This window comes from Heloderma suspectum, chromosome 5, assembly GCF_057233095.1.
Source record: "Heloderma suspectum isolate Gila_16-S chromosome 5, 16-S_ref, whole genome shotgun sequence".
In the NCBI taxonomy this organism is placed as follows: Eukaryota; Metazoa; Chordata; class Lepidosauria; order Squamata; family Helodermatidae; genus Heloderma; species Heloderma suspectum.
In genome coordinates this window covers 165,060,389-165,085,441 of record NC_139462.1, presented here as the reverse complement: position 1 = coordinate 165,085,441, position 25,053 = coordinate 165,060,389, and the positions used below count along the sequence as shown (strand labels likewise).

Sequence of the window (25,053 nt, the reverse complement as noted above, 5' to 3'; positions counted from 1 at the left end):
AGGTAGCAATTTTACAAACCTTCACCCCAAAGTATCTAATAATAGACAAGACATAAATTTGCGGCAGCCATCTTTGCATCCAGTATGGTTACAATGATGAAAATATCACAATTGGTCTCTTTGATTTATACACTTTTTGTTTTGTCACTGGAATTAGTTCTCTAGTCACAGTGGGTTTAGAAATATTGACCAAAATGTGAATTCACAACATCCAATTTGGATTCCAATATGGTAGCAACATGTCTTTCCAACACAGGTAGACCACCTCTACCTGAAACACATGTACCACTTGTGGCCATGACTTTCCTATACAGTGTGGCTTCAGCCTTCTTGTTTGCTCTACTAATACTGGATTTTCACAGTAAAATTAAAAACAAAAAATTGGGAGCACCTTCTGAAATTTCCAAAGAAACAAACCCCAATCCCAGACCTCCAGAGCTGTTTATCATTGCCTGCCTTGCTTACACTTTACCTCAATTCACTAATATAAACGTATCCTCCTAAGTCCATTCTCGGATGTCCAAGAACATAGCTTGGCTCATGAAGCTTAACACCATATGCAAAGCAAATTAAAATCTTGCCAAGCCATCTGTTTTTAAGCACAAGTTCTGCTGTCCTGGGTAAGAAATTTTCAAAAAATGAATGGAAAAATGAGGCCCCATAAGATGGCAAATTTCATTAACAGCACTGAAAAACAAATATATCTCTTATTCAAACTTCCAGACATTACCACATCTTTGGTTGCTCACATGACAAATGTTCTGAGCATTCCATTCCTCCAGAAATATCAGTGATACAGACAGTATCTTACTTTGCTATTCTGAATGCATACCAATGTAACTCTACCTCGATTTCTAAAACCCTCCACTTGCTTTCAGCCGTTCTGTGTAAAACAAAATTGGTCACACATTAACCAATCCACATTAAGGGCTGCAACCCAGGACGGTATCTCAGGGGTCATAGGAGTTTTTGAAATTCCCTCTCTGAGTGTGGAGAGAGAGAGCTCTCAGAGAGGGAGATCCGACCTTAGAGACCTCCTCTGCAAGGCTGTGGAAAGGTCTGCAGCCATTGCCAGTCTTCTTCCAATGTGGGAGAGGGGGGAAAGGAGGCATGCTGGAGATATGCTGAGAGATGCTTTGGATCTGCAGGGTACAGATCCACAGAGCGGGAGATTAAAATGCATTGGAAGTGTGGCACAGTTTATGGATAACTCCTTAGTTCAGGGATGGTTTCCCCTTATAGTTATCAGCAGACTGGGCTCCCACTCCAACTCCTCCCCCAAGCCCCTACCCCCTGGAAGCTAGCAGGGATTCCCCTTGGTGCACCATCTGCCCTCCCAATTGGCTGGGTGAGCAGCATGCTAAGTGTTTATTTGGCCCACTTCCTCCCCTGTGGGGGAAGGCACAGGACAGGCAAAGCTGCCTCAACCAAGCTGCAGGTGTCATGCCCCTCCTGGAGGACTCCTCAGAGAAGGAGCTAGGGCTCCCAGAGATAGATGATGCCATTGAACCATCTATATCAGGAGACTTGGAAGAACATTGCATCGCTAATTCTCTATCTCTGTCACACCTAGGGATGTACGAAAGTCACTCACCTGAACCGAAATTTGATTCGCAGTGGGGGGGGGGAAGGTGCTCCGTCCCTCCCCCCAAAATTCTGGCCGGGGGGGAGGCGCCCCATCCCTCCCCCCTGAAATTTGGGCTGGGGGGGAGGAGACCTGTCCCTCCCGCCACGAATCCTGGCTGGCCGGAAACGCAAATGGCGGTGGCCGTAGCCGCCGCCGTTTGCGTCCCTGCAGTCAGCCGTGATAGGCTACATAAATGTTTACGTAGCCTATCACGGCTGAGTAAAACAAAAACAAAAAGCACCATGCGTACACAAATGGCGGCGCCCATGGGCGCCGCCATTTGCGTTCCTTATTTTGGCACGTCTAGTCTACGTAAACATTTACGTAGACTACGGCAAAAATAAGGGGAACGCAAATAGTGTAGACGCTACGCTATTTGCATTCCCCTTATTTTCGCCGTAGTCTACGTAAATGTTTATGTAGACTAGACGTACCAAAATAAGGAACGCAAATGGTGGCACCCATGGGCGCCGCCATTTGTGTACACGCGGTTTTTTTGTTTTTTTTTTTACTCAGCTGTGATAGGCTACGTAAACATTTACGTAGCCCATCACGGTATTTTTTAAAAATCTAGCCGTGATAGGCTATGTAAATCTTTACGTAGCCTATCACGTTTTTTTGGGGGGGGTTGTTGTTGTTTTTTGGAAATGGCGGTGGCGGCAGCCGGTCGGAAGACCAGCTGCCACCGAACCACCACTGAACCGCCGCCAGAGCCGCTGCCGCCGCCAGGGAGATTCGCACAAGGTAAGTCCCGTCCCGGGGGGTGGTGGGGTGGTGGCAGACCGTTTCGCCACCGATTTCAGGGGGCTGAATGTGCTGGCATTCGGCCTCCTCGAGATTCGTGGCGAAATTCTCTGACATCCCTAGTCACACCATTCCTTCTCTACTTTGTGCATGCATACACACATGAAGTGGAAGAGGAAGCGGCTCCCAAAGAGAGCCCATTGGCCATGCTGGCTGTTGCTGTTGCGAGTTGACGTCCAAAACATCTGGAGGCCACCAAGTTGGGGAAGGCTGCTATAGAGTTAGTTAGGGCTTCTAACCCCACCACAGTGCAATGTACAGGGTTTCTTCCCATGTCCTCTGGGGCATCTGGAGCTGCGAGAGTCAAAGACATGGTGCTGCATGGTCTGGAGATGCAGCATGCAACTTGGGTGATAGGATTTTGCATGCTCAGGAGCTACGTTGCCAGCAGTTTGAAACAAGGACTGGCTGGATAGAATAACTTAGGGGGGGATGCCCCTCCCTTCCAGTGATGCTCCCCTATGTCGACCCTCACACATAGCCAACCAGGTCAAATGTCTGAGCTCTGCCTCTAACTTTTCCCTCTTTGCCGCAGTCTAGCATCCCTCAGGCCACGCCCTACACTCTCCTCCTCCTCCTCCTCCTTCTCCTGGGTTCTCACGAATGAGGGAAAGGGGGGGGGGGCTTCAGGCCCAGCCATCTCTGTGTTAGTATCCTGAGAAGCACACCTATTCATATCTGAACTTGCTCAGGAAGATGCCTCCCCTGGTTCTGGCTGTTTCCCTTCTGAGTCTGAACTGCTAACTATCTCCATACGCTCAGAATCAATCCTGACATCACCCCCTGACATCATCTGCCCCCCCAACAAGGTTTGGCACCCCTGCTTTAGTAACTGTGGAGATCAGAACCAAAGGGTGTCATTTCATCCAAATCTATCAATCAGTCAACCAAGGATAAAAAAATCCTGACACTGTTCCTGGACCTCTCCTGGATGTATGAAGCTGCCATTTGGGGCTTAGGGAAGGGAGGTCTGAGTAATCCAGGAATTCTTCTCCAGTTCATAGTTCAATCTGAGCTGGAGAAGAGTTCAGGACTTTCTTGATCTATGGATCAAGGGCAGGGCCTTTCTTTATTCAGCAGACACAAATAAACTTATTTTGGGGGTTAGGATGATCCTACAGTATTTGGCAAATAGCACAAACACCACGACTGGAGAGTGAATGAACACTGCCAGTTTAGGGTTGGTTACACTATAGCCCCGTGGAGGAAGGCTATGTGAAGAGGGCAGCACATGCAGACAGCTAGCCACTGTGTCTGTAATTATAGCCTTATAGGAGGATGTCCTGGATGAGATATGCAGGAATAGCCCTACCATGATGGAAGATGAAATAGTCACTTCAGACAGCAGATTCAGAGGGAGCAAGCAAGGCAAATCCTACCATTAGGCAGAGAGATTCAAATGCCCCAGGTAGTGAATGCTGTGAGGTTTGAGGCAGGGCAACAGTGGCAGCTCCCCTTCTCCTCTTGAGCCCCCTAACCATTCCCCTGTGTTGGAGGACAGAGCTGAATGCATGGCCTTCCCTACACCCCATAAGCTAGCTTACTGCCCTCAGGTGTGGTGGAGGGCATTGTCCTGTTACCAGTGTTAAAGTAAAACTGAGCTGTCAGTTTGGTTGACTTCTGTGCATGGAATTGGGTCTGTGGTTTCATCTTGACCTTTGCCTCAGGCATCAAAATGTTTTGGGACGGCTGTGCTCCGTCTTTGTTTCATGCTCCTGAACTAAAACGTGTGATGAACTGCAATGGCCAGCTAATGGGTTTTTCATTTTTCTTCCACAGCTAAAAATTGCTCCACTTATGAAGATGCTGTTGATATTCATTCTCATAATGTTTGAGATTCAGATGTCTATAGCCCAGAAACCAGGTATAGTTGTGTTTTTTCTTGTTTTAAAATAGTGAACTTTACCTCTCTGAGAAGCCGGAATACCACAAGGATAAAACCAAAAGAAAGAGGCATTTCAACCACCGAGGAAAATATTAAGTACAGTCACCATTTGTTGAAGGGTGCTCATAGGACTTAACAGGCCTCTAAGTTCATGTTCATTGACTGAGGGAGGAAAAAAGTCGGGGTAGGAATATGGGAGTAAACAGGAGGTTTGGAACACTCGCCCTGAGGAAGTTCAGCCTTTCCGATGAAGACCTTTTCTTTTATTTTCCCAGGCTTTAAATGCATATTTTAGCTCTTTTAAATGCTGTTTTAATGCTGAAATTCCTGGCTGATCTACTAGTTGTTTATTATTATTATTCAGTTCTAGTGTTATTTTTAGCTTGCCATTAGCTACTTTCAAAGTTCTTGGAACTGAACAGCAAGATATTAAAGAAACAGCAATAAAACAATTTTCCACAATGGTTGGGCACCTGTGCCAAGGTGGTGGAAAATGGTTCACAGGGATAGGCAACCTAGTGCCCTCCAGAATTTGTTTACTACAACTCCCACAATGCCTGACCCTGATGGCTGGGGCTTATGGGTATTGTAGGACACCAGGGGTAGTATCCAATGTTGCTGTGCTTGCATGTAGAGGGATCCCCATAGGGCAGGGTAGGTAACCTGGGATAGTATCCGCTGTTACATAGAGTAGACCCTTTGAAATGAATGGGACTTAAGTTAGTCATGACTAGCATAAGCCATTAATTTCAATGGGTCTCCTCTAAGTAGGACTAACACTGGATGCTACCCCAGATTGCCTACCCTGCCCTATGGGGATCCCTCGACATGCAAACGCAGAAACCACTTTATGGAGCAGAATTGTGCACTAGGTTAACAGTATAATTAACAGAGTAGATTAGCCTTCCACAACATGGTGCCCTCCAGATGGGTTGGACTACAGCTCCTATCATCCCCAGACAGCATAGCTGGGGAAAGCTGGAGTAGATCAATACTATAGATGAAGTACAAAAAGTCTGTGCAGACATTCAAACATGATAACAATGCGAGTTTGTGTGTCTGTGAGGAGGAAATGACTTGTATACGCTGACTCTGCCCCACATCCATGCATTCGTTGGAGTCTGTTCACAGGGGAGGACACACGTACAGCTCAGTCTGCATAGGCTCTGAATGAGTGAATTGAGTCCTGCAAAAATGGAAGGTACAGACTGCGCGTTTCAAGCCTATATGCACTGGGGTGTGCACAGATACTCCCCTATGTACATGCTCCGATGAACATATGGAAATAAGGGGTGGGACACCTAGGGAGGAGGGATAAATACATTCAGTTCACATTTTAATGTGAACTTACCTAATTTGGCACTTACAAACCAACATGCGACTGCAACTCAGTTATTCTTAGAAATCCACGCTTCCCAGAATTTTGCAATGGCATTCTCTAATTTAAAAATGCACGGAACAATGTGTATATTAGGGGAAATGACATTAACGATGCATTGTGTTAGGAAAAATGCTTGAAGAAATGTGTGTATTAGGCAAAAATGCATATAAAATGCATGTAATAAGAGAAATGTACAGAAAAATGATTATGAATTTTTATGTGAATGTCAAAATACTCTCAAAGTTTGGGACAAACTGAATTAAGATTGGAAAATGAGAAATCGAAAGGAACCGAAATTGACAGATCCATCCATCCCTAGGGTGAATAGAACCTACTCTTTCCTTTTATGTGTTCCTCTGTACCCAGCTTGAATGATTTCACATGGTTAAAGGCAGCAAGAAATACAGAAATGGAAGGGATGAAAACACTGAAAGAAAATGTTATTTTCCATATAATCTTAATAGATCACATGACTTGGCACACTCTCTGGCCTTACTCCCACAGCCACAATTTTCTCTAAAGTAATCCTTTTGGCCCCTTAGACTGCCATACTCCAGATTAATTGCTGAACCCTTTTCTTGTGCCCTGTGAAAAGTGAATATAACTAAACAAAGATTGTATTCAGTAGGCACAACAATATTACTTAATTTTATCTTTTTTCCTTCTTCTCTTCTTTTTAGATCCCAAATCTGCTGATATTGTTTTTTTGGTTGCTAGCAGTAATACATCTTCCCGCCATGTCAAAACGTTTATTAGCAAGGCAATCCATAGTTTACTGGTAGGTCTCAGTGAATATCGCATTGCACTTGCCCAGTATAATGATCAGGTATACAGTGAATTCCAGCTGGATACCTATAAAGGGAAGAATCCAATGTTGAACCATATCAAAAACAAAATTGTGTTCAGAAGTGGCCCCTTGAAAATTGGCAGTGCTCTTCGCAAGATTCTTGAGACCTATTTTTGGAAACCAACAGCCGGAAAAGACAGGGCCAAGATTTTGGTAGTTCTGACACCTCAGCCATCTGAGGATGATGTAGAAGAAGCTGCCCAAATGTTGCAGAAGGCTGGAGTGAAGGTCATTGCATTGGGGATGGAAGATGCTTCTTACAATGAACTAATTCTGATGGCCACAAAACCATTTTATTTCTTTTTTCCAAAAATAGAACAACTCAGTTTGTTTTCTCAGAACATTTCTGGGATCATCGTTGATGCTGTTCACATAGGGAACACTAACCCAAACCTATCAAATACTACAACTGTGAACAAAGTAAATAATGGAACAGCATTAGAAGGTAAGAAATCAGATTCTCTCTCTCTCTCTCTGTATATGTGTGTGTGTGTGTAGACACACACACAGTGAATTCACACACACACACACACACATTTATATCTATATCTCCAAATGTACGAAAATGTTAGAAACCAAAGTACAAAACTGACCCATCTCAAATATGGTTGGAGTCTTGGCATACATCCTTGCAAAACCTATTAATATAATTTGACATTTGGCCTTCACATGGTCTCCATCAGATTTCAAACAAGCTGGTGTGTGCTCCTGTCAGCAATCACATGGAGACCTTGGCTGACTGAACCACACCATGGCCTCTAGAGTTTTGACAACTTGCTTCAACACTGCTCCTTAGAGTCATAAGCAAGGGTTTGGTACATAAACAGTAGCAAACCTCCTTAACCACTTTTATGCAGTGGTTTGACTGGAGAGGTACTATTCTGACAACCTGTATATACAATTTGTAACTGTTCAACACTCAGTTTGTAACTGTTCAACATTCAAATATGTGTCAGTAGATTCCCATTTCCTGCCATTTCATTGTGACAGGAAATTAAAGGAATGATTGCAGTGGAGAACAGTTCACTTGGGATGCCTGAGCATAGGTGTACAGCTTCATTTATTTATTTATTTGTTTGTTTATTAAATTTATTACTCGCCCATCTGGCTGGTCACCCAGACACTCTGGATGATGTACAATAATAGAAACAGTTTAAACAATAACATTCTACATTAAAAACATCATATTTCTAAAAATACCCTAACAACCCCAAATGCCTGCCTGAACAACCACATTTTTAATGTGTGGCGGAAGCTCATTAAAGCTTCACAGCTGCTGTCCTAATAAAGATACCTGAAATAGCCAAGCGATAGCCAATCTTTAATTTCACATTTCCTCCCCATTACAGCTTGTGACGGTGATGCAGTGGCTGATGTGGTGTTCATAGTGGATGCGGGTTCTTCGTCAACCAAATTTGAGGAGATTCAAATTTTTTTAGAAAGCCTGGTGTCTTCTCTGGACGTGAAGGAGAAATGCATGAGGGTCGGATTGGTGACGTACAGCACTAAACCCCAGATGGTCTCCTTACTGAGAATGGCAAGTGATAAGACTCATGTCTTGCAGTACATACGAAGCCTTTCTCCAAAGACAGGGAAGGCCAACACTGGTTCCGCCATTCATTTCACAAGGGAGAAAGTCTTTACTGAAAGTGCAGGAAGCAGGAAGTCTCAAGGGGTGGAGCAAATTGCCATTTTGATCACCCACAGGTCTTCCGAAGATGGTGTCAGTGATGCGGCAACAGTTCTCAGGAGGGCTGGTGTGACTGTGTTTGCCATTGGCATTGAAGGAGCTAACATCACCCAGTTAGCTTGGATCGCTGCTTATCCACCACAACAATATGTTACTAACTTAAAAGCATTTTCCCATTTGCCACGTAAAGCTCTGGTCTTTCATAAGAAAATTGTGAACCAAATCCAGCAAAAGCTCTACATGGACACCAAAAGAACAGAACTTCTCAAAAGAGGTAACTTCTTGTCAGTGAATGCTGTTTTGAGCCTCTACTTAGGTGGAAGAGTGCTAGAGGTTCAGTTCATCAGTAAAATCAACTGGAAAATCTCCAGAGGAGTTGCAGGAAGGATTATTTTATTCTCAAAAACTTTGTGAGCATGCTATAGAAATTAAAAACTGAAAAACAAAGAAAACATATTGTCCCTTGAAAGAACTGAAAAAGGAAAATACCCTTGAACAAGAACTGTAAAGCCAGTGGTGTAGTGGAGCCAGGGTTTGCAGGGATGTAGTCCTGGCATTTTTTGATCAGCAGGGATGCTGATGTGCCACCCCCTCAGAATTCCTTGTTCCCTCTGAGCTTAGTTGCTATCCTCACAGAGGCTGTGGGCTGGGGCATGAATTCTCTCAGCAACAATATATAATTATGAGCTATCCCTGTTGTAATGTCAAGTATCTGGGTGTGGCTTTGCCTTGAATAGGCTATTAAGACCCAATCGCTTGATCAAAGACCTGCTCCTAGTAGAGATGAAAACTGCTAGGATTGTTTTGTTGATATGGATCAACACAAGCTGCCTGCAGTTTTGGCCTCTCTTTGGGGCCATGGCTATGGGGACTATGAGTGCCTGCACTTCAAAATTTACCACTACACCACTGTATAAAGCTCAAGGTGCTGTTGGCCAGTTTTGAGAATAAAAGTAGTCTTCTGCGGCTACCTTTGCCAATTCTTCTCCTTTTCTTTCTCCCATGGACTGGAATGGCTCTCTTGTTTCTGGGAAGTTCAGTTCCTCACACAGTCTAATCTCCACCTCTCTGCTCTTTCCTTTTTACTTGGAAGAACCTTGGAGGTTTTCTCACCATCTTGAACTTGCATGAGATTGATCTGTGACATATGTAGTTCTGCCACTGTACCCAGAGAGGATCCACTCACACTGATATGAGATTAACCCTGGAATAGGACACTTGTTGTGAATGGTCTCATCTGAATATTACGCTGTTGAAGACGAGCATTTTGGAGTGTGTATTCTGATGACAACCACTCTTCCATTCCACTTGCAAAAATGGGACACTGAAAAAATGGCTCGGATGATCGCTTCTTCCCATGATGCTGGCCGAAAGTTCCACACAGGCTGCTGAGCTTGTGTTCTCACACACAGCTCACAGCCTTGTGCAGCTTCCTCTAGTGGTCAAGATAAGGTGGGACCAGGAAGGAGGGAAGGGGGACCTGGTCTCAGTCCAAGTGAGTGCCCCCTCCCCATATCTCCCATCGCAAATTATCATTGTGATTGTGAGAAGCTTCAATGTTAATTTATACACCATGCTGACCACATTAGCTGAGGGGGGGAGGGGGCGCCTTCTTCTCTCTCAGTGGAGGCTGGTAGCGCCGATTTTGGTGGGGCTGTACAGCCATTCTGGGTTTCAGGCAGAAACAATCCCCCAAATGGGTCCAGCACCTTGGATAGCTCCTTTAGAGTTCTGGCTGGTTCTGACTGAAACCCAGAATGGATTCACAGCCCCACCAAAGTCGGACCCACCAGCCTCCACTGTTGTCTCCTCTCCCATGGGATATAATAACAGTTTGGCACTGGAACAAGGCACTCAAGGGCTATTGCACACATTGGGAAGCAGCAAATCCTAGTTTGCTATCAATTCAACAGGGAGCCCAAACCAACCATGGCTCCCTGGCAACTTGCAAGCACATAAAAAGAGCCATGCTGGATAGCCAAAGGGCTATCTAGTCAATGTTCTGCTTCCACAATTGCCAGACCAATGCCTATAGGAAGGCCACAGGAATACAATAGTATCCTCCCACTCATGTTCCCCAACAACTGGCATATAGAGGCATATTGGAGCAATACTGGAGGTAATATATTGGCTCAATACTGAGGGTAATATATAGCCACCACGACTGGTAGCCTTATCCCCCATGAATTTCTAACCTCCTTCTAAAGCTGTCCAAGTTGGCATCTTGTGGTAGCTAATTCCATAGCTTAACCATTTACTTGTATGATACAGGTGTCTGCAGATGCACGTTTGTCACATTCACACATTGTATTTTAGGTGTACATTTTAAAATGTTTGGGTATATGCCTAAAAATGTGATGTGTGAAGAAGTCCTTCATTTAATGGATTCCTGTTTCATCAAAGTGGCCCTAAGGGCTACTAGGGGCATGTGCCTAATTTGTGGCCATTTTTTCCCTATGGGAAAACTCGTATTTTTCCAATATAACCATGGACGATATTTCTTCCATGGCTTACCCAGTTGCAACTGCTTGCCCCAAAGCTGGAATGCTCATATAAGGACTTGCTTCGCTGTTGTGTGCTTTAGAAAATAATGAAGGAACAGATGCGCTATTTGAGTGGTGGAGGGAGCAATCCTATGGCCTCTAGTCAGTGGCTAGACGACCATAAGATATGTTGTTTTCTAGTGGGAACTGACCTTGAAGCCCAGGCTCCAAGGTTGGTTCCCAGAGAACCGACCTCCCCCTACTTCCACGCTGCCTCAGAGGCAGCGCGGAACAGCCCTATGCTTCACGCTCACAAGAGGAGCATGGAGTAGCCAAAAAGGGGCGTTCCGGGGCGGGGAGGGCGGAAATGCCTGTACGACACATCCAATGTGACGTACAGCAGCCTTCTCCCCCACTCAGCTCTCCCATGGCTAGACAGCCACAATCGGTTGTCTAGCTGAAAATGCAGGGCAGGAGAAGTGCAGAGGGAATGATCCCCTCTGGCTTCTCCTGCCCTGCTTTAGATAGGTGGTTGCCTCCGAGTTTGGAGGCAGCTGCCTATCTGAATAGGATTGTGCCGTACATATATCATCATGTACAAAATTCTGTTTCTTGTAGGATGTGTGGATACTGAAGAAGCTGACATTTATTTTCTTATTGATGGTTCATCAAGCCTGGATTATTTTGACTTTATGGATCAAAAACTTTTTTTGAAAGAAGTGGTGAAATTTTTTACAATAGGACCAAACAAGGTTCATTTTGGAGTTGTGCAGTATGCAAAAATCAATGAGCTGGAGTTTGGGCTTGAAGAATATGGTAAAACAAGTGAGATATTGAAAGCCATTGATAACATCCGCCAAATAGGTGGGAGCCCTCGCATAGGAGCAGCTTTGGCATTCATCCGGCCATTGTTAAGAAGGTCCCAGGGTCAGCATCCCAGAAGTGTGCCCTGCCATCTAATAGTGTTAACGGACCAGAATTCAGAGGACCGGGTGGAGGAACCTGCCAAGAGGTTGAGGAACGAGATGGTCAACATGTATGCCATCGGTGTTAGACGCGCTAATGAGTCCCAAATCTATGAGATGGCCACGTCAAAGGACCGTGCTTATTTTGTGAGCGATTTTGCCTCTCTGAAACATATAAAGAATGAAGTTGTTCAAGAGATCTGTGCTGTAGAAGGTAAGAGGAATAACAGAACAGTAGCAGAAATGTTTGAACTCCATAAAAGTTTTTGCTACCCAACGAGGTTAAGTCTAAAATAATGATGACTGTGTCCAAAATAATATGGAAGAACATCACAATCTACAGCTTCAAAATAAACAAGTTATTCATCCTGAGTACAGTTTAACAGAACAATCCTATGGCAAGTGGAGGGGAGAAGCCACACCATAGCTTTGCAGTTGCCTCTGGGTGGGAGATGGCGGATAAGGGTTTGTTGCTCTGTTGCTTTTTCACTGCTGTGGTCTTTTTTACACAAAAGTTACCCCTCCCATTGACATCAAGGGGAGCTCCAGGAGTAGTTTCTGGGCTGCTTCAGGGGCATGTAGAAGGAAATGGGAGGGCTATGGATCCAAGGCCTCCCCACCCCAACATGGCCATTCCTCCCATAAGAGCACCCCAACATGGCCATTCCTCCCATAAGAGCACCAACGGCACAAGGGGTGCAGAGGTTTCCAACTCTGCAATGAGGAGGCCTCCTTCTCCATCCAAGGGCCTCAGTTTCTGCAAACACTATCACAGAGCTGGGATGCCCCCCTCCCCCAGCAGGATTGCTGTCTTAATGTCCCCTCTTGAGCAGCTAATAACCGAACATTGAATTACTAAGGTGACTAAAATTTGAAACACAAGTCTATGGCTCCTTTTAAAGATGTAAGACATTGAATTATTGGTGGATTGCTTGGAGGCTTTCTTTCATCTGTTATTTTCTATTTCTTTTGAAAACAATTTATTTAAAAAGGTGATTCCCCCCACCCACTTTCCATCAGTAAGCTGCATATTTTCCCCAAGAAAATGGATTTTTACAGAGATGGAAAATGAGGTGTGCAAATATTGGATTCCTATTTGCATTATATCTAAACCACAAAGGTGCAATTCGGACAATGGGGATGTTATGTAGTACTACAGCAGGGCAACCAGGGACATGTTGAACCTCCTCATAGATCTCCACCACAGAGCGGCTGCTTGAAAATGATCTTGTGTTGAGAAAATGTGCGTGCGTGTGTGTTTTAAAATCAGCCTTAAACTCTTCCATTTTAAGGTTGCAGGGAATAGGATTGCTTCTACATATTCACTTTGCATTCATTTTTCCAGTTGTCACCATTAAAAGAAATTATATTTACAATGCATAAAACCCATTTTCTGTAGGAGTTCTAGCATCCAGCAGTAGTGATGAAGAGGAAAAATGTGAGAGCAAAACCTGCATGTGCCCAGACTACTAGTATTCTTCCTACATTTCGATTCAGTTCAGTTTGGTCTCTGCATGTATAGAACCCTTGCATGCATCTAAGGTGCTCTTTGGATCCTGGTCCTGATGTAGGTTTCAAATTAATCCAATTTCTGCACACCTGGCTCCCCTGCCAACATAGTCATAGCGAATGTGCAGGGCCAGCATCAAAGGTAGTGTCATAGAAATTTTCAGACTCTTGATCTGTTAAGTGTTTGTTTATTCAGGCACAAAGAATACACACACAGAATACACACACGTGTGGGTGCAGTCCTGAGGCTGAACAACCCGTGTAATGGTTAGCACTCACATTTATACGTACGAGTACGCAGGATGGAAAGGAAAGGTACTGACCCCTAGAGGGACGCTACTTGCGCTGGCGTTTTCATGGCAGACTATAGCGGGGTGGTTTGCCATTGCCTTCCCCAGTCGTGACTACCTTTCCCCCAGCAAGCTGGGTACTCATTTTACTGACCTCAGGAGGATGGAAGGCTGAGTCGACCTGAGCTGGCTACCCGAGACCCGGCTTCGGCTGGGATCGAACTCAGGTTGTGGGGAGAGTTTCGGCTGCAATACTGCCACCTACCACTCTGCGCCACACGAGGCTCATGTATACGCAGGATACATGAATCTTTAAGCTGACTGGTTACAGTTTGCTGCATTGCCGCATCCACACAAGCGTCAGCCAGCGCCCTTTGGCAGGGAGCCAATGACTTCCTTATGACCGCTTTGTAAAATAGGGACCAAGAAGATACGACAACTTGTCTGCAAGTCAGGAAGTATGTGCCTAAACACAAGGCTAAGTAAGTCTGCGGTTTGAACTGTCTGGAGGCAGAAAGTTCATGCAAAAGCAGAAGCTTGGAATGGCTTATCACACTCTTAGCACAAAATTTTCCTCCCCCTGCCATCCATCCATCCATCCATCCATCCATCCATCCACCCATCCATGCATGCATGCAGGTTCCCAAGATGGAGGGACATAGGCTAAGAGATTTCTTCCCCAGTAGGCATGGCTGGGCACTTGCCAAGGATTCACATTCCAGCAGCGGCCCGCTGACATGACGGCCCTACAGTTGCTCCTCCTTCACCCTTGCAACATGCGTCTTCCCCCACCTCTTGCTCTAGCCCAGACAATGATGGTGGTGAGAAGGAGGAGCAGTAGATGCCACCACCTACATGTTCACTGTTCTCAGCCTGTCAAGCAAGGAAGTGGTAGCGCTGATGATGATGTTGAGGAGCAATAGCAGCTGGCAACAGTAGTGGTGAGAAGGTAGACTTTCTGAGGGAGGCAGCCCACGGAGGGTGTCTTGCCCAAGAGTCCTAAAACCCCCGGGGAAGGCACTGCAAGTGTGAGATCTGAAGTTTGCCTGGTGCATGATGGGAAAGGCCCTTTCAACACATTCAAAATGGGTGCAGACTGAATGTTAGCGTCCTGTGGGGTTAGAGCTATAAACAAGTGGTTAGAGGAGCCAGAGGGAAGTTTCATTTTCAAGGGCAGGCCCAGGTAGTTTCCAGAGATGGCGGTCCAAGGAACCAGATGCAGGCAGCATAGGCCTGGAGCCTAAATTAACTTAAAGAAGTTCATGGAAGAGAATGCTTCCTATCCCTCCTCCCACCTGTAGCTACTCCCCCCCCCACAAACCTCTCCAGAGGGTTGGGCTCCTTCTGAACAATTCATGATGGGATGTGGATGACAATGGGGGCTTTTTCTTTAGCCCCTGCACAGGGAGGGGTAAATTTTAGAAAACAGGCAGCTAGGGATGGAGGTTTAAATTTCTCTTAACTGCACACAGTTATCAGAATCTGGACTGAGACCCTGTGTGCTTACTTGGGAGTAAAAAACCAAAGACATTCAGCTGCGTGCTATGCATTTAATGTTATGTGTAGTTTTGCTTCAGGATCAGAGCCCGATCTTGGGTGATTTTCCCCTCCCCCTGTATCCCATCCCAAATTGTTCAAGAGCCCCGCTTGTAAAGGGAGGAGGCATGGGAGAATTTCCTTCTGTGGACCTCCTTAAGTTAACTTGCGATCCAAGCCACAGTCCATGACAGGGAAGAGCTCAAATCCCAAAGACAGCAACCTAAAGTGCAAAGGGCCAGAGACAGGGGCTATTTATTAATTTATTTATTGCATTTGTATTTCACTTTCCTCCAAGGAGCCCAGGTAGCATATATGGTTCTCCTGCTCCCCATGCTATCCTCACAACAACCCTATGAGGTGGGTTAGGCTGAGTGACTGCCTCAAGGTCATCCAATGAGCTTTGCATGATATAATCTAATAAAAGAGATGTTTACACATTACCGTGAATACACTGTATGCATGTTCAGATGGCTGTGAGAATCTACTTACTTGCATTCATACCTGCTTTGTATACAGGTACGAAAATTTTACTTAACCCAGGGTGCATGGCTGGAAGAACACACATATTTTTGACCTTCAGCAATCTGGGTACAGTGTACATAGATTGTACACATCTTGAATGTTACATGCAAATTACTCTGTGTGTGCGCGTGTGTGTGTGTACAGATCAACAATCAGTGTACAATATGTACATAGATTGCATGTGCATTGAATGTAATGTGTGGGCATCCCTACCAGCAGGCGGGTGGCCAGGTCTGAAAAACCGGAAGTCCAGGGGAAAGGGAAGGGGTAGGTGAGACACAGGAGTCTCTGGAATTGCTACTCTATCTGACAAGTTGCTCAGATTGCAGAACCAAGCAGTAATTATATAAGGCCAACTGGGACCCCTTTTGGCTCCCCAGATCACCTGATCCATTTGGGCTGCTGAACTACACCTTTCTGGCCATCTGGGCAGTATTGCAGAACAACAAGGATCAGTTTCATCAAGCAACACACCCATCTTTTCAACTCAGCTCTTAACATTACTAGAATGTATGTGACTTCAGCCTCATAATGCTGTTGTTGTTACTGACATTTCTATACTGCCTAATAGCCACTCTGGGTGGTTCACAAAACCCTAAAATACAATATGATAAAACATAGTATAAAAAATTTAATAGACAAAAATTTAAAACAATTTAAAACAGCTAAAAACAATCAACAGTAAAATACAAGGACCCAGTAAAACAACTAACTTTAACTTTAAAAAGCCTCATCCTATGTCGTCAAATGCCATTATTGTGGCTTTTAAAAATATCCAGTCTGTGAAATGTCAAAACAAGATCATACGTAACAAGCTTTCTTTTACACCTCTTCTAACAGCCTGCAAGGAAAAGAAAGCCGACATTCTCTTTCTGGTGGAAAGTGCTAGCGGCATAGGTCCTGAAAACTTTGTGAAAATGAAGAACTTCATGAGCGAACTGGTGAACAAATCTGACATCGGTCCTGACCGCGTACACATTGGTGTCATCCAGTTCAGTGACAGGAACAAAGAAGAATTCCGGCTCAACTGGTACTCGACGAAAAATGATGTCATTGATGCTATTCGGAGAATGTCTCTCATGGGACAGAACACATTCACTGGACGAGCACTGCAATTTGTATCCAGTTATTTCAAACTTGCCAAAGGGGGACGGCCGTACATCAAGAAAATTCTTATTCTCATCACCGATGGCGAAGCGCAGGATGAGGTCAAAACCGCTGCCCAAGCTTTGCGAGAGGAAGGCATCATCATCTATTCGGTGGGGGTGTTTAATGCAGATAAAACGCAGCTGGTGGAGATAAGTGGGAAGCCTGAGATGGTGTTTTATGTGGAGGATTTTGATGTTCTGAAGCACTTAGAAAGTCAGATCCTCTTTGGAATATGTAGTCCTTATGATGGTGAGTTATAAAGCCGTTTTCAAATCATCCATAAATCTGTTTGGATATTGGCATGGTTTCCGATTGCAGCCTTCCAAGTTTGTTGTCACAGAATCTCATTGCTGTTGGGGCAGAAAGAGCCCATGCTTTTTTGGAGATGCTTTCACAGTCAGAAGGCAGGAATTACTACAGCACTGAGCTCAATGCTGTAGTAACTCTGCTCACTCTGTAGTCCATTGCACTGACCTCCACCATAAGTCATCACTCCCCCCGCCCTGGCTCTTTCTTTGCTTTTCTTTCTCACTAGAGCAGGGGAAAGGAACTAAGGCCCTCTAGATGTTGTTGGACTCCAGCTTCCATCAGTTGGGAGTGGCCAATGGTTAGGGATTATGTGAGTTGTAGTCCACCAACATCTGGAGGACCACAGGTTCACGCCTGCCCTACAGCTTTGTACTGATGTTACTGACAAGGGAGGTGAAAGGGAATGAACAGATCAACCCAAGGGGTGATCCTCCCACTGGGGACGGGAGTCAAGGGTTTATTAGTCAAGATATATAATGGAAGATCCTTTGAAGTTATTAATAAAGTTGTGGCCTTTGATTGAGTGGTTGCAATTAATGTTTATTTTCATCCCACATTTCAGGATAAAAATCCTTCCAAGATGGCTTAATCATAACGTCAAAATATATTAGTGAAATCACAGTAGACAATATTAATATCGAAAAAGTCATCATGATCCTTCCTATGGGGCAGCTGGCCCTGGCGGGGAGGGGAGTTCAGCTGAAGCAGGAACAGGTGTCGCCTTCACCTCCCTCCCTCTGTCTCCTGGGATCCTTCCCACAACACAATTGGTTGTGAGAAGGTAAATGAACCTGTGAGGGAGGGAAGGCAAAGCCCAGCTGGAGCAGGCCCTTGCCTCTGTCTCTGCCCTTAGTTAACCCCTCAAATTGCGCCTTGTCACTTTAAACCTAGGTCCAAGGATAACTTGCATTTGAACTAGGTGCCAAAGTGCGCATTTTCATTGGCAGTGTAAATACTGCAGTAGTGCCACCAGAAACCATACCGGGAACCATAGGAGCATCTTGCCTAGGGAAAGGTCCGCTCCATTCTCCATTCAAGAAATATGCAAAATCCATTGGGCTGGATCCAAAGGCGCCCTTCTGCATGCAGAAGAGCTGTTTGACATCTCATACTAGAGCTAGACTGTTGTATGAGAAAAGTGAGACTAAATCCAAAGATTTGTCTGTCTGTCTTTGTTGGATCAGCACTCTCGCCTTTCTTCCAAGGAGTCCAAATCAGCATAGATGATCCTCCTCCTCCCCATTTTATCCTCACAACCAGGGTTGGTGCAAGACCTCCCACCACCTGAGGTGGGAAGTCACGCCTCTGCCCTCTCTTCTCTCCCCTGCCCCGTGGCCATGACAACAACGGTGATGATGGTGGCAGCCCACCCACCTCCACCTCCCTTCCCTCCTGCTGCCACTGGTGATGGCGATGGCCACTGCCCAGCCACCTTCACCCTCCCCCCGCTGATGCCTTCCGTACTCTCTCTCCCCCACAGCTGTGACAGCGACAGCCCTCCATTCTCACCCTCTTCTCTTCCTGGCGATGATAGCAGCGTTGGCAGTTGCTGTACTCCCTTCCTCCTCACCTTCCCCCTTTTGATGGCAGCGGCAACAACCATGGCTGCCACCACCAACGCCCCCTCTCTTCCCCCCTGCAGCAGCATGAACAGTGTGCCACTGGCCTCTCCCTCAATGCCTTGCTGAGAGGGGTCCTTCTTGAGAGGAAGGCACTGGCGGGAAGGTGGCTCTGGAAATCGCCTGTGCCACACAGCACAGGCGACCTGCAGGGCCACCTCCCTGCCAATGCCTCCCTCTCAAGAAGGACCCCTTACAGTGAGGCATTTGGGTTGGGCCCTCTGGAGAGCCGTGCTGGCCACTCTCTCCTCTGAGCAGCTGGCAGCGCTTCCCAGAGAGTGTACTCACCTGAAGCCATGCTTTGAGGGGTCCTCAAGTGGAAGCATCGTGTGGTGGTACCCCAGAGAGCTGTACCACCTGCTCTTGCTGCAGCAGGAGAGTGGCCAGCATGGCCTTCTGGAGAGCCGGGTAGGGCATGCATTTCTTCAAGATCTACCACCTGAGGCATGGGATTCACCCCACCTCATGGAAGGGGCCAGCCCTGTTCACAACAACCCTGAGAGGTAGGTTAGGCTGGGAGTCAGTGATTGGCTCAAAGTTATCCAGTGAACTTCATGGCTGAGTGGGACTAGAACCCAGGTCTCCTGAGTCCCAGTATAAGATTCTAACCACTACACCTCACTTCTAGTGTGAAAACTTGCTCTAGTGGAAGCATGAGAACCTACCTATTATAACACTACACAAATGCCACTGTGCAAGTGGCTGTGGAACAGCACTTGTGGCTATCTTCCTTCCCCTCTCAGTTGTTTGGATCCAAGCCCTTAGAGTGGAAATTAAGCTGTCTTGTTAAACTAATACACATGGCAAGGAAGACATGGCTTAGGCTATAAAGTCACGTCTCCTGTCAGGGAATGACAGATAAACTGCAAGATACATAAATAAATACAGCTGCCTGTAAGTCAGAAGAAGGAATTAAGTTAGACTGAGCTAGTTTGATAAGGCCCAGCTGTTCTATGTTGACGTGAAGCAAATTTTCAAATATGATTACTGTTCCTTTTAGGGGAAAAGGTTTAGCACAGGCATAACTTTATATTGCAAGGCTTAGGAAAGGTTTTGGCTCCCATTAAAATGCTGGTTCAGAAAACTGTTGCTACAAACTATTTATGTGACAAAAATCATAATAAGGGAAGGACATGCCCATATCTACTAACAAACTTTCAGGCTTTGGTAGGCCAAACCAATCCTAATATCCCTGCCATACCCAAATTTGACATGCAAATAGCAGACCCAGAGACAGATCCAATACTACATTTTGTTTGTTTGTAATGGGACTTATATCTGGGGAAAGTCCTGTGAATCAAAATAATTACAAGGAGGCCTGCCAGTACTGTCAGAAGATGAGTTGCCTCAAGTGTTATCAAAGCTTTAAGGCCACTGCATAAATGCTTTCAAAATGGACCAAGAGCAGCACCAAGAGCCCTCCTGGACTTTCCTTCAGCCTCCTACATCTAAACGTTGTCTCATGCCTCTGAGGTGTACATGTCCTTCATGGAAACCTCGCAAGCATTTTGGTGACTGTTGCTGATTAACCAATTCAGTAGCATAATCACTGGATCAACTGACACATTGGTGCCTTTTCAGGGTCCTCAGAATTTACCACCTGAGGCTGACATCTCCGTCTGCTTCATGGTTGAGCCAGCACAAGACCTTGACATATGGCATATGCACATTTGTAGCTTTAAATTGTGTGACCTAATAATATAGCATGGTTGATGAAGGTCTCAAACGTTGGAGCAACATAAATGCTTGCCACACTGCTCTACTTGCATCCTTTGTGGAATGCTGGGAATATATCTGTATGTCCTGGGCTTAGCATATGTTTGCTGGCACAATAAATCTAGTATGAAGATACTCAAAGCTTTTCTAGTCATGCTCAACTGAATTTAGTTTGACATTGTTATTGTTGTCACGAAGCCCCGAATGAAGTTCTGGCAGCATAATAAAATATTACTGCTACCAGCTTAAGATTTTCTCTTGACTATGTGTTCCAAGCAGATTTTTTTTTGCCGAACAGTGATCTAAAGTCACAATTTTTGCTTGCAACAAAGGAGAGTATTAGAAATATTTGTTTTGACATGTATTTGTGACCTATTTTTACTATTCTTCTTCTAGAATGCAGGAGGATAGAACGTCTAGATATTGTTTTCGTCATTGATGGTTCTGCAAGCATAGATCCCAAAGAATATGATATTATGAAAGACTTCATGGTTGCTCTGGTGAAAAAATCTGATGTTAGCCATGACCGAGTTCAGTTTGGAGCTGTCAAATACTCTGCTGAGCCAGAAACCTTTTTCTATCTTAATGACTATGCTACAAAATCGGCAATTGTTAAGGCTATCAAGAATGATAAGCCTATTGGGGAAACCACGTACACAGCCAAGGCATTGCGACACTCGGAAGGACTTTTCTCTGAGGCGCATGGCAGCCGCAAACACAGGAATGTTCCCCAAGTTCTTATAGTGATAACCGACGGGGACTCCCATGATGCAGCGGAACTTGATGAAGTGTCCAAGAGACTCAGGGCTCATGGCATTGTCATCTATGCCATAGGAATTGAAAGAGCGAAGCCTGATGAGCTTCTGACCATGGCAGGGTCAGAAGATAAATATTTCTATGTAAATACATTTGAAGGACTGAAACACCTCTATCGCAATGTATCTGACAGGATATGCAGTGTTTCAAAACCAGGTAGGTGGCTATTTTATTTTTTAGCGGAAGCATTCAACTTTAAATTAAGACTTTTTGAAAAACGGCATTATCCTTTGTTCTCAAAGGCTGATCCACAAACCATTAAAGATGGAGTGTAACAACAGCCTAAATCCAGATACTTGAAATTACAGTGCAGTCCTTTGCATGTTTACTCAGAAGTAAAGTCCCTCTGTATTCAGTGGGGCTTTCCCCTAAGTAAGTGTGCATTGGACTGCGGTCTTAAACACATTTGTGGACTGTGCTGCTAGTATCTCCCATTTAGCTGTGTTCCAAAATACAGCATACTAGGAATGGGCGGGCACTCCCCCGCCCCCATCTGGGTTCTCCAGGCATCTGCCCAGCCCCTGCCTCTGGTCATGCACACCCGGAGCCATACTCAAGCTCCCTGCCGCTTCCTGAGCCACCTGCACTTACCTGGGTAACCTTGTCAAGCTCCACGATTGCCATTTTTTGAAAAATAAAATGGCAATCGCAAAAATGCACATAGTTGTATATGCACAAATATACACACTTTTGCAAATACACATGCACGAATATGCACCTTCTCATGATCATCGTTCCATTTTTCAAAAAATGCCTTTTGGGGGGGGCAAGCCACCCGGGTGAGTATGGGTGGCTCGGCAAGTGCAAGCAGGGGGCAAGCGGGGGTAGCGGCTCGGCAAATGCGACTCAGGGGTGTGGGCAGGAGTGGGGGTTCCACTGGATCCCCGGACAGAATCGGACGCCTGCTCCATCCCTACAGCATACCTTCTGTATTTGTTCTTACATGCATGGTGACAAACTCATTTTAGAAGATCCCATATGTCATAGATAGCTCAGTTGAAACACTTGCATGTTATCTGGTATTGGAGTCCTACTTCAATCAAGACAAGGAGTGAGTCAGCACTTTTCTTGCTTATCTAAGCACAGCATATGCAAGAAACTTTGGACAGGGATTTCAAATCTCTCTGTGGGCAGCAAGTACACCTCCTCATGGACTAGAGACTTCCTTCACACTTAAGGCGATATATGAAAATGCACATCATAAAGATAGGAACAGCTTAATTTTCACTTCCTGAACTAATATGTTAACTGGAACACAAATATCATTCAGTTTTTGCACGTCTCCAAATTCCCCTGAATGTATCAGGGCAAATCTGTGTACAAATTGAGTACACATGGGAAAATTACATACACAAATGAATATATTAGGGGAAATACTTGCAAAAATATGAATATTAGGGGAAATTGTGTGCAAAACTGTGTATGATTTTTTTATGCACACAATGTGCACGTGACTTTTTGTGCAATGTTTTTAAAAATCATAAACTCATGTAGAAATGGGACAGAACAAACTTGTGCTTGAAAAAAAAGTGAACATTATAAAGAGCAAAAGAGACAGGTTTGTCCATTCCTAGCGCATAAGAAAATGAGCTGAAACACAAGCAGAACTATTAAAGCTAGCCTGTGTTATTATATTATTCCCCAAGATGCATTGTTTGTTCATCTTCCCTCATGATTTCTTGAGATGTGCTTGTCTTTGTAGTCAAGTTCATTCTTCTTTTTTCTGCTCCTTTGCAGAATGTGGAATTCCAGCAGATTTGGTATTCCTGATTGATGGGTCTAACAGTATAAGTGACAGTGACTTTACTAAGATGAAGACCTTTTTGCAAGATGTGGTTCACCCATTTGACACTGGTCACAATGTAAAAGTTGGTATTGCTCAGTACAGTGACCGGTACCAGAAGGAATTCAGCCTGAATATTTTCCCACACAAATCAGAACTTGAAACTCAAATTGGACGCATTAGACAGATGGAAGGACTTCAGACATTCATTGGTGCAGCTATTGAGAGGGTGAAGCACTACTTTACACCAGAAGGTGGCAGCAGAATAAATGAAAACATCCAACAGATTTTGCTGGTGATCACAGATGGCCGATCACATGATAAAGTTGTTAAAGCAGCAGAAGATCTGAGAAAGAAAGGTGTTGACATATATGCCATAGGAGTAGGGAGAATTGACCATTTGCAGCTTAGTCAGATAGCTGGCTCTTCAGACAGGAAATACACAGTTGATAATTTCAGCGAACTGAAGGTAATTAAAAAAAGACTAGTTGATGATATTTGTGAGGAAGAAGATAAAACAAGTAAGTATTCTCACTTCAAGCATTCATGTAGTTCGGTATTCCCCAATTCTTGGGGCTTTGAGAAAAGTGGGGCATATGTCCATCCCTCCATCCAGTCACAAATTTACACAAACCTGATCCTTGACCCATAAGTTATAAAGATGGTGTGTTGCCCCAGCCGTGGGCATTGAACTCTTAGGTTAGAGGTGCCAAGATAGTGATAAATCAGATTCCAAGGTTTACTTACAAGGAGACTTTATTGGGTAACTTACAGCACACAGGCGTACCCGGTGGTTGGATCAGACAGCTTCTTGTAGGCCCCTTCCAACCCTACTATTCTATGACTCTACTATTCTATTCTATGAAATGGGTTTTATACAATACATGTTAGCAGTATAACAGCAGCAAGCACCCCCTAGCGTTCATTCCTGGCATAAACTAACAGCACTTGGTTCTCAGCACAGCCACCTGTAAACAAACTTCGCTTCCAAGGCAGAGTGCTTGATAACATTCTCACTCATTAGTATGGAATGTGCTAGGCTGCGCTATCGGCCCTTTGAATCATCTTCACATGCTCAGAGGCTTACTAGCAAGGGAATTGCAACAATAATGAACTTAAGCAAGCATTATGGATCTCTAGGCCCCCCTAACACTACAAATGACTTGGCTACACTCCCGGGGCCAGTACAGATGGACATTGGTGAATGTCCAAAGTGAGCCATCTATAAATGTTTTAATTGGGAGGAGCACTGAATGAAGCTGAATACTATTATCTCTAGCAAAAGTGTGATTCACTGATAACAGCTTGACAATGTAGTTCAGTATCTCTCAAGAAACATTTGCAAAACCTGTTGCCATATTTGGTAATGACTGGTTTAGAGTAATGAAAGATTCCACCATCCAGTCTAATTTGAGGTCCTTGGGTATTAGTTGTTCCTTGGTCCTCCTTTTAAGGTTTTGGGATCCCCAGTGATTTTAAGTCTTAATTCATATCCTTCACCTCCTGTCTTTCACTTATTTCACTTCCTCCCCCACTCCCAGTTTTTCCACTATCAGTTGTGTGTAGTAATTGGTGCTATTTTCCTCTCAAAAAAATAGCATGCTTCATGGATATTGTTGTGGGAATAGATGTCTCCTCACAAAGTCAAGGTGACTATGTATTCCATGGGCAGTCCCAGCTGGAAACCTACCTTCCTCAAATTATGAATGCCCTCACATCCTTAACTAATGTGAGCTGTAATGCGGGATCACAGTCACAAACCAGTGTGGCATTGAAAGTGAAAAATACCGATCCAGCTGTGACATCCAAGTTCCACATTGACAGTGAAAAGCTTTTGAACAGTCTTGTGGGCACAGCCATCCAGAATGCATCTCACCTGAATGTAGCCTTCTTGGATTCCCTTTGGGAAACATTCCAAGTCAAATCTGCAAATCGAAGAAAGGTAAGTGCTCTAGGTTCATCCTCATGCACTCAGAGCCAACAATATATGATGTAATTTTAACAGTTCCATAAACAATTGTTCTAACTTTCTGTAGGTGGTACTTGTATTTTCGGATGGCTTGGATGACAGCATAGGAGTCCTGGAACATAAATCAGAAGAACTCAGGAAAAGGGGTAC

At 44.7% G+C, this 25,053-nt stretch overlaps 1 protein-coding gene across 1 annotated transcript in view; it reads left to right on the top strand.

Annotated features, from left to right (window-relative positions):
• The first annotated feature begins 297 nt into the window (after window positions 1–297).
• LOC146344778 (collagen alpha-6(VI) chain-like) overlaps window positions 298–25,053 on the top strand; it is an 81,995-nt gene continuing 57,239 nt past the window's right edge. Inside the window, exons 1-10 of the mRNA XM_084859815.1 lie at window positions 298–492; window positions 4,211–4,295; window positions 6,378–6,910; window positions 7,848–8,508; window positions 11,336–11,896; window positions 16,383–16,940; window positions 20,732–21,307; window positions 22,889–23,455; window positions 24,533–24,876; window positions 24,971–25,049. Of these exons, the coding sequence (XP_084715941.1) occupies window positions 298–492; window positions 4,211–4,295; window positions 6,378–6,910; window positions 7,848–8,508; window positions 11,336–11,896; window positions 16,383–16,940; window positions 20,732–21,307; window positions 22,889–23,455; window positions 24,533–24,876; window positions 24,971–25,049 (4,159 nt within the window). The remainder of the gene's footprint in view (window positions 493–4,210; window positions 4,296–6,377; window positions 6,911–7,847; window positions 8,509–11,335; window positions 11,897–16,382; window positions 16,941–20,731; window positions 21,308–22,888; window positions 23,456–24,532; window positions 24,877–24,970; window positions 25,050–25,053) is intronic.